This window comes from Arvicola amphibius, chromosome 17 (assembly GCF_903992535.2).
Source record: "Arvicola amphibius chromosome 17, mArvAmp1.2, whole genome shotgun sequence".
NCBI lineage: Eukaryota > Metazoa > Chordata > Mammalia > Rodentia > Cricetidae > Arvicola > Arvicola amphibius.
This window is the reverse complement of record NC_052063.2, coordinates 32,251,504-32,264,577: the sequence shown is the minus strand read 5'-3', so window position 1 is coordinate 32,264,577 and position 13,074 is coordinate 32,251,504. Positions and strand designations below refer to the sequence as shown.

Here is a 13,074-nt window from a genome sequence, read left to right as displayed (position 1 = left end):
TTCCTGCCTACCTACCTCCACCCGATTCAAGGGTATATAAACTGTAACTTTCACCCCAATAAACGGAGACCTTGACAATAGAATCTTTCTTGGTTTCCTTCCTCTTCTTCAGCCCATGTCTTGCAGGTTAGCGCCTCTTCAGAGGACCCTGAATAGCTGACCCGCCAAGCGGGGATTACAGATTCGGGGACCCGAATAATCCCTGAAACTCCCTCCTGACTCTGTACTAGGTTCTCAGTCTTCTTATTTTTATGTCTCTTCGTATCTTTCACTTATATTTCTTCAGTTCCCATGCCTCTGTCTTGGCAAGAAGTGTTTTTTTTGTTGGGGCTGATCCGCAACATATAGCACCACAATGAGGAGCTGACTGAGGAACCCCAAAAATGCAGGAGAGTACCAGGTGTACAGAGGGGCCCATGAGGAACTCCGAAGGGAAAAAATTGCCCCACAGGTGAAGAGGTGAGTAACGAGCCCTTAGAAATAAGTAGATATTAAAAAAGAGAGAAGTGGGGAAGAAAAAATCAAGAGTAAAACTGTGTATAGTTGTAGATAGGAGACAAGGAAATAATATTCAGTTATCGGCACGGTTGCTTGGATGTATTTTGATAGCAAGAAGAGCTAAAGTAGAGAAGAAAACAAGGGCAGAATATTTAGAGTTTGTAAATAGCACACTCCCACCCCTGCACTGGCGGTAGATGCTGCCTTGGGGCTCCTCTGGGACTCGGGGAAGTTAAGGTGAAGCCCTACCATTCGGTACAAAGGGTAGTGCTGTGGTCACTTAGGATGACCGCTGTCAACACTACCAGGAGACTCAGAATTCTAGACTCGTTTGCTTTGGTCCCCAAATCCCACTCACAGGATAACAAAAACTTCTCGTCATAGATCTCTTTGACTTCTGAGCTGGCCCCGAACCACAGCATCTTGATATGTGACACATGCCTGTCACCATTGGAATGTTATCATTTTGCAAAGCTGAGCCAGGAGGATCGCTGTGAGTGAAAGGCAAGTGTGAATATGAGGTCTCCTGGATTTCCAGCTCTTTCTAATTACGTTTCAACATATATGCGTATATGCACCTACAAACACCTTCACATACAAATCACATTTTTGAAAAACACAATAGCATTTCTTGACTTTAAAGACTGTAGATTGTGAGGAAGCTGATCATGAGTGCTGGACCAATCTTAGACCTCTTCTTTGGAGCATCAGAGAAATATGAGGGCTCTGGAATAGTCTTTTTTGTACTCTGTGAAGATGTGTTACTCTCATTGGTTTATTAAAGACCTAATGGCCAATATCTAGGCAGGAAGAGGTTATGCAGGACCTGGGGACAGGGAAAAGAGAGCTCAGGAATGAGGAAGGGCGGAGCTTCAAGGACACAGAGAGACTTAAGTTTAACTCATTTGTATATAGGAGGGCTACTGCTGTTTTTCTTTTTTGGTTTGTTTTTGAGTTAATCTTGTATCCTGCCATTTTACTGAAGGTGTTATCAGCTTTAGGAACTCTGTGGAAGAATTCTTGCGGTCCCTTATGTAAACTATCATATCATCAGCAAATCGTGAAAGTTGAACTCGTTTTCTTCTAATTTGTCTCCCTTTGATCTCCTTTTGTTGACTTACTGCTCTAGATAGAACTTTGAGTACAAGATTGAACAGAGAGAGTGGACAATTTTGTCTTCTGGCTGATTTTAGTGGGATCACTTTGAGTTTCTCTCTGTTTAATTTGATGTTGGCTGCTGGCTTGATGTATATTACCTTTATCATGTTTAGGTATCCCTGATCTCTCTAAGACCTTTCTCATGAAGGGGTGCTGGATTTTGTCTAATGCTTTTTCAGCATCTGATGAGATGATAATGTGTTTTTTTTTCTTTTAGTTAATTATATGGTGGATTATATTGATATATTTTTGTATGTTGAACATCCCTGCATCTCTGGGATGCAGCCTGGGGTTTATTTTGTTGTTGTTGTTGTGTTCTTGGATTCTGTTTGCCAGTATTTTATTGAATGTTTTGTTCAATAAAATACTCATGAGGGGTGTTGGTCTGCAATTCTCTTTCTTGGTTGTGTCTTTGTGTGATTTGGGTGTCAGGGTGACTGTAGCCTTGTGAAAGGAGTTTGGCGTGTACCTTCTGTTTCTAGTGAGTGGAACAGTTTGAGGAGCATTGATATGAACTCTTCTTTGAAATTCTGGTCGAATTCTGCACTGAAACCATCTGGCCCTGGGCTTTTCTTTTTGGTTGGGAGACTTTTGATGACTGTCTCTATTTCCTAAGGGGTTCTAGGTCTATTTAAATTGCCCACTTGGTCTTGATTTAGTTTTGATATGTGGTACCTATGAAGAAAGTTGTCCTTTTCTTTTACATTTTCCAATTTTGTGGAGAACAAGTTTTCAAAGTATGACCTGGTGATTCTCTGGATTTCCTCCATGCCTGCTGTTATATCCTCCTTTACATTTCTGATTTTGTTAATTTGGATATTCTCTCTCTGCTTTTTGGATAGTTTGGATAAGGATTTGTCTGTCTTGTTGATTTTATTTAAGACCCAACTTTTTGTTTCATTGATTTTTTTGTATTGTTCTCTTTGTTTCTATTTTATTGATTTTAGCGTCAATTTGATTATTTCCTGTTGACTACTCCTTCTGGGTGAGTCTGCTTCTCTTTGTTTTTGAGCTTTCAAGTGTACTGTTAAGTCACGAGTGTGAGATTTCTCCATGTTCTTTATGTAGGCACTTAGTGCTGTGAACTTTCCTCTTAGCACTGCTTTCCTAGTGTCCCATAGGTTTGGGTATGTTGTGCCTTCATTTTCACTGAATTCATGGAAGTCTTTAACTTCTTTGTTTGTTTGTTTGTTTGTTTGTTTCTTTCTTTCTTTCTTTCTTTCTTGACTCAGTGATGATTCAGTTGAGAACTGTTAAATTTTTATGGTTTTATAGGCTTTCTGCAATTAGATTTGTTTTTGAATTCTAACTTTAAGTCATTGTGATCTGATAAGATACAGGGGGTTATTTTAATTTTTTATCTGTTGAGATTTTCTTTGTTTTTGAGTATGTGGTCAATTATTGAGAAGGTTCCACGCAGTGCTGAGAAGAAGGTATATTATTTTGTGTTTGGGTGGAATGTTCTGTAGATGTCTGTTAAGTCCATTTTAGTCATAACATCTGTTAAATCCCTTATTTCTATGTTAGGTTTCTGTCTGGCAGACTTGTTCTTTGGTGAGATTGGGGTGTTGAAGTCTTCTACTATTAGTGTGTGGGGTTTGATGTATGATTTAAGCTCTATGATGTTTTTATTACAGATGTGGATGCTCTTGAATTTGGGTCATAGATAGAATTGAGACTTCATTGTGATGGACTTTCTTTGTGATGAATATGAAATGTCCTCCATTTCTTTTGATTAATTTTAGTTTGCAGGGTATTTTGTCAGATATTATGATATCTACACCAGTTGTTTCTTAGGTCCAATTGATTGGATAATCTTTTCCCAACCCTTTACTCTGAGGTAATATCTGTCTTTGAGGTTGAGGTGTGTTTCTTGTATGTAGCAGAAGGATGGGTTCTGGTTTTGTATCCATTCTGTTATCCTGTGTCTTTGTTTTATTTTGTTTATCCAGACAGGGTTTCTCTGTAGGTTTGGAACCTGTCTTACAAATGGCTCTCATAGACCAGACTGGCCTTGAACTCACAGACATCCACCTGCCTTTGCCTCCAGAGTGCTTGGATTAAAGGCATGTGCCACAACCACCGGGCTAGCTTGTGTCTTTTAATAGGTGAATTGAGTCCATTGATATTAAGAGATATTTATGTCCAGTGATTGATAATTTGTCTTTTAAATGTGTCCTGAGTCCAAGTGCACAATAGAAACTGTGCCTAAATATATTCACAAATCCTGCATTTGTGGAGGTGGAGTGCAAGATGCTGAGACGCAAGGTGAGGCAGGGACTTGACTGTAGTGAGCAGTGTAATGAAAACATGCATGTATTGCCATACAAGTAAAACAAGCAAAGATCATAAGAAAACAGAGGTGTGTTACTGAATAGACAATGATGTTTCCTTTGGCAGTAAGTAAAGGAATACCAAAGGCCATTAAATTTCATAAAACCAAGCATGTGAACGAAAGGAGAAGTGAGGCATGAATAAATACCAAGAAAGGCAGTGGACAGAGAACCAAGTGTGGACTTCCTGCTAGAAGCCTTCATTCCTCTGTGTCTCCTGAGTCTTGTGTGCCTACTTTGTCCCAGACTCTGTGGCAGTCCATCAAAAGCCATGTGGCTCTACCTGGTGGCTCTAGTGGGCCTGTGGAACCTCCTGCGCTTGATTAGGGAGAGGCAGGTGGTGAGCCATCTCCAAGACAAGCATGTCTTCATCACGGGCTGTGACTCGGGCTTCGGGAACCTGCTGGCCAGACAGCTGGACAGGAGAGGCATGAGGGTGCTGGCTGCATGTCTGACGGAGAATGGAGCCGAGGAGCTGAGGAACAAGACATCGGACAGGCTGGAGACAGTGATCCTTGATGTCACCAAGACAGAGAGTATTGTGGCAGCCACCCAGTGGGTGAAGGAGCGTGTTGGGAACAGAGGTACCATTGAGATCCCTGTCTGTGTCTGTTGGTTTGACTCCGTGTTTGAAGGGGTCTCCCATTTATATCCATGACAAGATGCTTTATGTGGGTTGGGGCACTTAAAGTACCAGAGCCTCCTGCTCTCCCCTGAACATTATCTGAGCACTTGTTCTCTCTCCAGCCCCTACCTGCTCTCTCTCAGTCTCTTTGGTCTTGGAAAGAAGTTGCCCTTTGGAGAAATCACCTTCTCACCTTCCTGCCTATGCTCTGTCCCCTTCTCTATGCAGACAATCTAGACTGCTGGGTGCTAAGAGCAGGGTCCCTTTCTGGATCAGAGGATGGGACTTGTTCCTGGGATATTTTACAGGGTATCTGGGACCACGTGTGAGTGGATCTCCTGGTTCAGCACCGTCCTTGCTCTTACTTGTAACCTGTGAGGGAGAGAAGACTGCTCCCATGTAGAGCAGCCATGACAAGATTAAGGACTGATTAGGGAAATAAGGGAGAGATGACTCTCTTCTTTCATGCAGCTGACAGTGTTAATTGTGATGGCACAAAAGACCACCCTTGGTTTAAAAGAAATCTAAGAATAAGTTGAAAACATGGTGATTGTTCAAATTACTAGAGCATGTTAAACAACACAATTTAACCTATAATTTAGTATCCAGTGCATAAAAACTGGTAACATTTTCACCTGTGTGCATTAAAGTAAATGAATTCTTTTCGCTTAAGAAAGGTAAGCAATTTTTACCTCGACATTCCTTTGATACTTGTACTTTCAAAACGTGGTTTCTTTGTTTCTTGATTGTTCTGGAATTCTGCAGACCAAGCCGGCCTCCAACTCAGAGATGAGTCCTTTTGTGTCTTACAAATGCTGGTATTAAAGGCATTTGCCACCAAAGCCTGGCTTGCATGCTAATATTTAACGAATTACGAAATCTAACCATGACCTTCCACCCTAAACCATGGCCAAGTTCGTCCGTAACTTCGCGGAGAAGGCCCCGGGGCTAATATCCGCTGCTGTGACTTACTCAAAGCCTCGATTGGCCACATTTTGGCAATAGGCCAAGGTTGAGCTGGCTCCCTCAACCCCTGCTGAACTCCCTGCAGCTATTCAGAGTGCAGAAAAAATAATTCAAAGTGCTAAAACTGGTAGCTTCAAACATCTTACAGTTAAGGAAGCTGTGCTGAATGGTTTGGTGGCCACTGAGGTGTGGATGTGGTTTTATGTCGGAGAGATCATAGGCAAACGTGGCATCGTTGGCTATGATGTGTGAAGACTGACCTTCACATCTGACTTTATTTGAGTTCTTTGAATATTCTTGGACCACATGTAATGAGACTGCTATCTGAATAAAATACCAACTGTCAAATAAAAAAAAGAAAAAAAAAAAAGAAATCTAACCATCAAGAACCCCCACTAATGAACCATATCTTGGGATCAGATGCTGGGATTGTCTGGTACATTTGTGATTGTTTTAGCTTGAGATTTTAGGACAGGAAATGGATACTGACTGGCCTTGAACTCACAACCTCTCTGCCTCAGACCGTCCTGTACCAGGATTGCAGGTCTGTGCTACCACCCACATCTTCTTCCCTACAGTTATGATCACGAGCACTATCCTGGTAGTCAGTTTTCTGAGCTTGTGGTGGGATCCTAGCAATAAAATATCTCAGTTAAACAGTTTGTGTTTCCAGCAGGATAAGGTATGGGTTTGGAGTGAGGTGGCACGTGCCTCTTGGGCCCAATTCTTCAAAACCAATAAGCACCACAATAGCCTTGAACCCAGTAGCCTGCAGGTGACCAAGCACGGTGGTTGACAGTGAACGTGCTGGTGAAGTTTGCAGCATGGACAGGGTGGCTGCCTGGATTCTGCAACAGTGACTAAAAGAGACCAGCGACAGCATCCTGTGGATGAGCAGGATGAGAGCAGAGTGTGGAGCTGTGCTGTAGCCTTGCTGCTCCCTCAGGTTGGCCTTGTTTTGTAATCTCCTTGGGGAAGTTGCTCAGTGTTGATGCTGAATGTGCCAAGGCATATCAGTCAGAAGACACCTTGGGAGTGGTCAGTGCATACCTTCTTTGTTTATTCCTGTGGGTTTTTTTTGTGTGGTTTTTATAAAAAGAATCTCCCACCTGGGTTTCACAGATTTGTCTAGGCTATTGGGCTAGTAGGCTCCTGTCTAGGTCTCCCCAGTTTCAGGATTACACACAAGCCCCGTTTCTGGCCTTTTCATGTGGGTTGTAGTGCTCAAACTCAGGTCTTCATGCATGGGAGGCAAGTGCTCTGCACACTGAGCTGTCCCCCACAACCCTTTCTCCTACTTTTCTTTGTCATTGAAAGACAGAGACCGCAGTGTGTAAACTGCTCAGAGAGATCTGAAAATGTGGCTGTAAGCGTAAAGTATGTGCAAGCATGACATCAACCTGTAAAACACAAGCAGAGCATCTTGTTCTCCAGGTTAGCAGAGGCACAGCATGTGTTCAACATCTGTTCTGAAGATCAGCAACTGAGAAGTGACTGCTATTGCTTCCCATGCAGCGCACTGGGTCAGGAAGGGTTAAAGGAGCCTAGAGCCTTGGGGATGGGCTCCCCAGCCCTGATGATACCATGCTGCTGTGGGACAATGGTCTTTCATCCTGTCACTAGTCTTATTTTTAATAAAATGCTGATTGCACAGTAGCCAGGTGGGAAGTATAGGCAGGGCAACCAGGCAGGAAGTGGAGGTGGGGAAACGAGAACAGGAGAATTCTGGGAAGAGGAAAGGTTACTCTGCAGCCATTACCCAGAGGCAGAGGAAGCAAGGTGAGAATGCCTCACTGATATCAGGTACCCAGTCACATGGCTAATACAGACCAGAATTATAGGCTAATATAAGTTATAAGAGTTAATAAGAAGCCTGCGCTAATAGGCTAACCAGTTTATAATTAATGTGGGCCTTGTGTGTTTTCTTTGGGCCTAAATGGCTGTGGGACCTCGTGGGACAGAAACCTCAGTCGACCAAATGGCACCAACATGGAAAGCTAAATCCACGTAAAACCTGAGAGAATTTAGGAAGGAATTCTAGACACAAAATAATAGCCTTAAGCATGCCTTGCTGGTAACATTTTCTCAGGTGGACTCTGCTAGCTAGATGCAAGTGCACCTCGTTTAAGAGAGGCTTCCTGACTCAGCTTTAGAAGCAAAAACCTTGCAGATCTTTTAAGAAGCCCCACACCAAAAACTTAAATGGTGTTTATGAGTAGCTAATAGCATTCTTCTTGGTGGTGGCAGAAACCTTGAAACTTCATATAGTTGTGGCAATAAACATGGCTCCAGCCTATTCCTTCACTATGAGGCTAGACTCTCAGAAAGCCAAGGAATGAGGTGGATCCAGCTGTCAAAGCTATGGTTTTAATCATAGCCACATATATATCACTAAGCAAATTAAAGACTCATATGGTCAGAAAAAGAATGATATACAGTAAATATAGGTTCAAAGACAAGAAAACCTCTAAATGGTTTACAGTGTGTTTAAAAATATATGTAGGCTTGGGAGAGAAAAGTAAAAAAATAAAGTCCTTAAAATAAAAATGAAAGGAAGAGAGAAGTTGGGTTCGGTGGCACACACACCTTTAATCCCAACAATGGGAGGTAGAGGCAGGCAGATCTCTAAGTTCAAGGACAACCTGGTCTACAGAGTGAGTGCCAGGACAGCCAAAGATATATGGAGAAAGCTAGTCTCAAAAAGCCAAAAAATTAAAGTAAAAATAACAGAAACAGAATTGAAAATAAAGCCATGAGAAGAAGGAAAGCACCCAGAGAATCTGGATACTGTATGTTATTATATTCTCCTTGAATTGTTTGAATGCTGAGTAAGGGGCAACAGCTGCTAAAAGACATTTGATATTAAATGCTGCTGCATTAATCCAACCTACATATTTTGAAAATGCTTTGACTTCAAAATTTAAGTCAAAAGATATGTTACTTTGGAGCAGAGATTTTTTTTTTTATTCCACAGGAAATGAGAGGCTGTGGATTCATTCTTGATTAAGAAAAATGAGGCTTGATCAAGGAAGACCCCCCTGAGAAATCTGATAGTAACAGATGGACTAGATGTCTGAATTGTACATCCAGAGCAGCCTCAAGGCTGCTTGCTGAGATGAACAAGCCCCACAGAATATTCCAGGCAGGACTGGAACATAATTTCAAATTTTCTTTTGTTCCTCATAAGATTATCAGCATGCCCAACCAGCAGGAAGTAGCTTGGAAAACTGCACCCATATTCCACCAAAAGTGGATTATGGATCTTTATCTTTGTTTACAGTTTGGTTACTAGATGTTATGAATAACGGTCTGGACAAACATTAAGAAAGGATATTAGATTCAGAGTTCTTATTTTAAAAAGGGGGGATGTGCTGTGGGACAATGGTCTATTTCCTGTCTCTTCTCTTCTTTTTAATAAAACACTGATTGGCCAGTCGTCAGGCAGGAAGTACAGGCGGGGTGACCAGGCAGGATGTAGAGGTTGTGTGATGAGAACAGGAGAATTCTGGGAGGAAGAAAGGTCACTCTGCAGCCATCACCCAGATGCAGAGGAAGTAAGAAGAAAATGCTTTGCTGAAAACAGGTACCAACTTCGTGGCTAACACTGACAAGATTTATGGGCTAATATAAATTATAAGAGCTAATAGGAAGCTTGAGCTAATAGGCTAACCAGTTTATAATTAATGCGAACCTTTGTGTGTTTTCTTTGGGACTAAATTGCTATGGGGCCTGGTGGGACAAAAACCTCTGTCAACACCATGCCGTTCTTCATTGTGTCCTAGTCTCCAGTAAACACATGTCCAAGCTGTCTTATTTTGTGGAGTGTGCATTTCATCTATAACTATACCTGTGCCGTGTAACTTTCTCTTCCTCCCCCTGTCCCCAGGACTCTGGGGCCTGGTCAACAATGCTGGCATCTCCATCCCCTCGGGTCTCAATGAGTGGATGAACAAAGAGCATTTTGCAAAGATCCTGGATGTGAACCTGCTGGGTGTGATCGAGGTGACTCTGAGCATGCTGCCCTTAGTGAGGAAGGCAAAGGGCCGAGTGGTCAACGTCTCCAGTGTCTTGGGACGAGTGTCTTTGTTTGGTGGTGGTTACTGCATCTCCAAGTATGGTGTAGAGGCCTTCTCAGACTCCATCAGGTAATGAAAGGGATGTGGGTATCTAAGAGAATCATTGGAATAGGGTTTTTTTAATCAAGACCATTAGGAGGCCATCATGAAGAGGACATGCTCTGGTCTGGTATTCTATAACTGCCTCCTTGTCAGAGGAAGGTGACCATTCTCCAGGAATCCATTTCCATGTCTCGAGTAAGGGCAGGGTTGAGACAGTAGTTATTTGTTTATTTATTTATTTCATTTATTTTTGTCACGGTCTATGTAATTTTGACTGGCCTGCAATTCACTACATAGAGCAGACTGGCCTCAAACTCATACAGAGCTATCACCTGAGGACTGGGATTAAAGGATTCTGTCAAGATAAAAGTTGTGTGCCAGCATCCTGTCAAGATCAGTTCATAGTATTCTGCTTGAAGCTGGAGATATGACTCAAAAGCTATGAGCACTGGCTGCTGTTCTAGAGAATCCAGGTTCTATTCCCAGGACCCATATGTCAGCTCACAGCTGTCTATGACTCCAAGATCTGACTCCTCACACACACACATGCAGAAAAAAACACCAATGCACATAAAAATGTAATACCCTGCTCTAGCAGAAGGCACACAAAGGGAATATTTTTTGAAGTATAGTCAAACATATGGTATTTTGGGAAGAGTCCAGACTCTTGGCCTTTAATGATGTTCAAATTTGATGTCCTTGAGGTGGGCTGAGCAACTCATTCAGTTCATATCATAGTTTCTAGACTCTTGCTTTGGTCTGTGGTCAACTCATTATAGAACCACAAGAAGACTTTCCCCCAAACCCTAAAAACTCTGACAACTGAGAAATTGAAAGGAGAGAGAGAGATTGTGGCCATCCTTGCAGTGAACAGAGCAGTTATCAGATTTAGGGTCCTAGAACAAGGAGCCAAATGGCGACCTAGCAGCCTGGTGAGGAGGCCTGTTGGGGAAAATGGTCAGTCTTAGGCTCTGTGTGGCCATTGAATGTGCTGCTGGCTACTACTCAACCAAAGGATAAGTCATATGATACAGGCAGGAGGATGAGTAGGTGAGTACATGCAGGCATGTAGGGAGCATGAGAACCACAGACAAAGATGTACTTCATGATCTTCGCAAGGCAAATGAGAAGAGAGTGAATCAGGGGAGCCATGTGTGCCATGCAGCCTGTGAGTTGTAGAGAATGGGGGGGATGGTAAACGTGAGAGGCACTAAGAAAGTGGCCAGAGAGTGTTTCCAGGAAGATGCCTGCAGGAGCCATTGGCCAGCTGGACTGAGGCGGGTTTGGGGAAGGTTCAAATCTAAGAGTGAGGAGGAGGTGACTTGGGCAAGGGTAACCCTTTGCACCTGGAATGTATAGACAGGTCTTACCTGGAGTCTAATTTTATGCCAGAGAGCTACATACACCAAATACTTAGGGTGCCATTTAAAGCACAGAGGCATTGCCCTCACCATGAGTTTCATCCCTATCTGCTGCACAACACCTGTCTGAAGCTTGCGGCCTCTCCTCACCACAGGCTCACGTTGTCATGTGACTGGACTCTGATTATGAGTTTCCACAGAGAAAGTCCTCTGAAGTCCTTGACGTCTCTCTATCTTGCAGGAGGGAGCTCTCCTATTTTGGAGTGAAGGTGGCTATTATAGAGCCTGGTTTCTTCCAGACTGCCATTTCTAGTAGTGACCAGCATGTGTCACATTCCAAGATGCTGTGGGACCGGGCCAGCTCAGAAGCCAAGGAGATCTATGACGAGAAGTTTTTGTTAGCCTGTGAGTGGGATTTGGAGTCCAAAGCAAAGAAGTATAGAATTCTGAGTCTCCTGTTGGTGTAGACTGCTGTTTCCCTAAGGTGTTTCTTCTCAAAATGAGCACGATTAGCCTCTGTTTCCTTGGTCCATGGTGGGCATGTCTCCACATAAAGAGATCGTGCCTTCTAGAACATAGAGTATTGTTTCATTTAAACCCCTTATTATTATGACACGAAAGTGAAGCCAGAGTCAGGAAGCATGAGCTTTCCATGAGCTTGGACTTGTTTCCACTCTTGCAGAGACAAGAGAGTTCTCTGAACAGAGACCCAGGTGGAACATGTGTGCAGTTCCTTCTAGAAGCTGGGCTGTGTCCTCCTGACGACCTGGGACAGGCTAGGCTTGGGCATGGCTTCAGATGTGGGCAGCGTGGGCTCTAGTGAGGCTTTCCTCCATGTTGTCTAGAGCAGGAGTGGTAGAGGTAATCACCTCCTGAATCCTTTCTCCTTTTGCGTAGATCTGACAGGGCTAAAGTTATTGGACAAACTGTGCAACACGGACCTCTCCTTGGTGACGAACTGCATGGAGCATGCGCTGACTTCCTGTTACCCCCGGACCCGCTACTCAGCTGGTTGGGATGCCAAGCTCTTCTACATCCCTGTGAGCTACCTGCCCACCCGTCTTGCAGATGCCATCTTATTCTGGACCTCCATGAAGCCTGAAAAAGCTCTGTGAAGCCTGCATCTGTTTCTGTTTTGGGAGGTATAAGAGTGCAGTGTGAGGAAGAGGATCCTCCGGAGAAGGCAGATGCTGGGCTTGGGACAAACTTGTCACTGGGAGGGAGATCCATAGGTGCCTGACTTTTATTCCTTTGGTATGACCATGGAGAATATAGAGCCACAGGAAAAGCTTCTATGTTTAAACAATGATTCCAATCTTGATAAAAATAAGAAAGGGAACTTCCATGTATCAGGATCATCTATTTTACTTATTTTAATTTAAAAATTTATTTTTTTGTCTTTATGTGTGTCTATATTGCATGTGAGTAGAAATACCCATAGAGTCCAGATTTTTTATTTTCCTGAACATATGTGGTCTTCTATGTGAAGAACCAACTGTAAAAATTGACAAAGCATCTTTAAGGGATCTTATGGTATAAGTTTTGGGAAAATAAGGGAATGTAGTTGTGCAAGTTGCGGCAATGGATCAGCTGGAAAAAGATGGTTAAATTGGCTTTCAAATTGAGCAAACAAAATTGTCCAAGGATCACTATTTTGAAATAATCAATCTGTTGCTTAGTATAAGAAATGTTGAACACAGCAGGTTCTTTCAAAATATCTTCTAGATTCACTCCTGTTTTTCTGTGCCAAGCATGCTACTGCTTAAAAATAAGAGTTTAATTCCTTAACTGGTTAAACAAGAAGAATAACCATAAAAGTGGACCTTTTTGCTATAATACTGCTGTAGGCACAATTTCTTTAGATAATATAATTCTTGCCAAGGCTAATTACAATTAATATAATGTACTTGCTGTCTCTTTATAGCATTCTCTACCTGTGTGAGTGCCTGTCTGGCAGCTTCCATAAGCTCTCTAGTGGAATTTGGATCACTGTTCCCTTTAAGAATTTTGCTTAT

General features: G+C 42.7%; 1 protein-coding gene and 1 pseudogene across 1 annotated transcript; both read left to right on the top strand.

Moving 5' to 3' along the window:
• The first annotated feature begins 4,260 nt into the window (after window positions 1-4,260).
• LOC119803236 (retinol dehydrogenase 16-like) lies at window positions 4,261-12,398 on the top strand. The gene is made up of 4 exons (XM_038314400.1): window positions 4,261-4,573; window positions 9,467-9,725; window positions 11,301-11,464; window positions 11,957-12,398. The coding sequence occupies exons 1-4, from the start codon at window positions 4,261-4,263 to the stop codon at window positions 12,172-12,174; spliced, it is 954 nt and encodes a 317-aa protein (XP_038170328.1). The 3' UTR covers window positions 12,175-12,398.
• LOC119803238 lies at window positions 5,521-5,929 on the top strand (annotated as a pseudogene).
• Window positions 12,399-13,074: the final 676 nt, after the last annotated feature.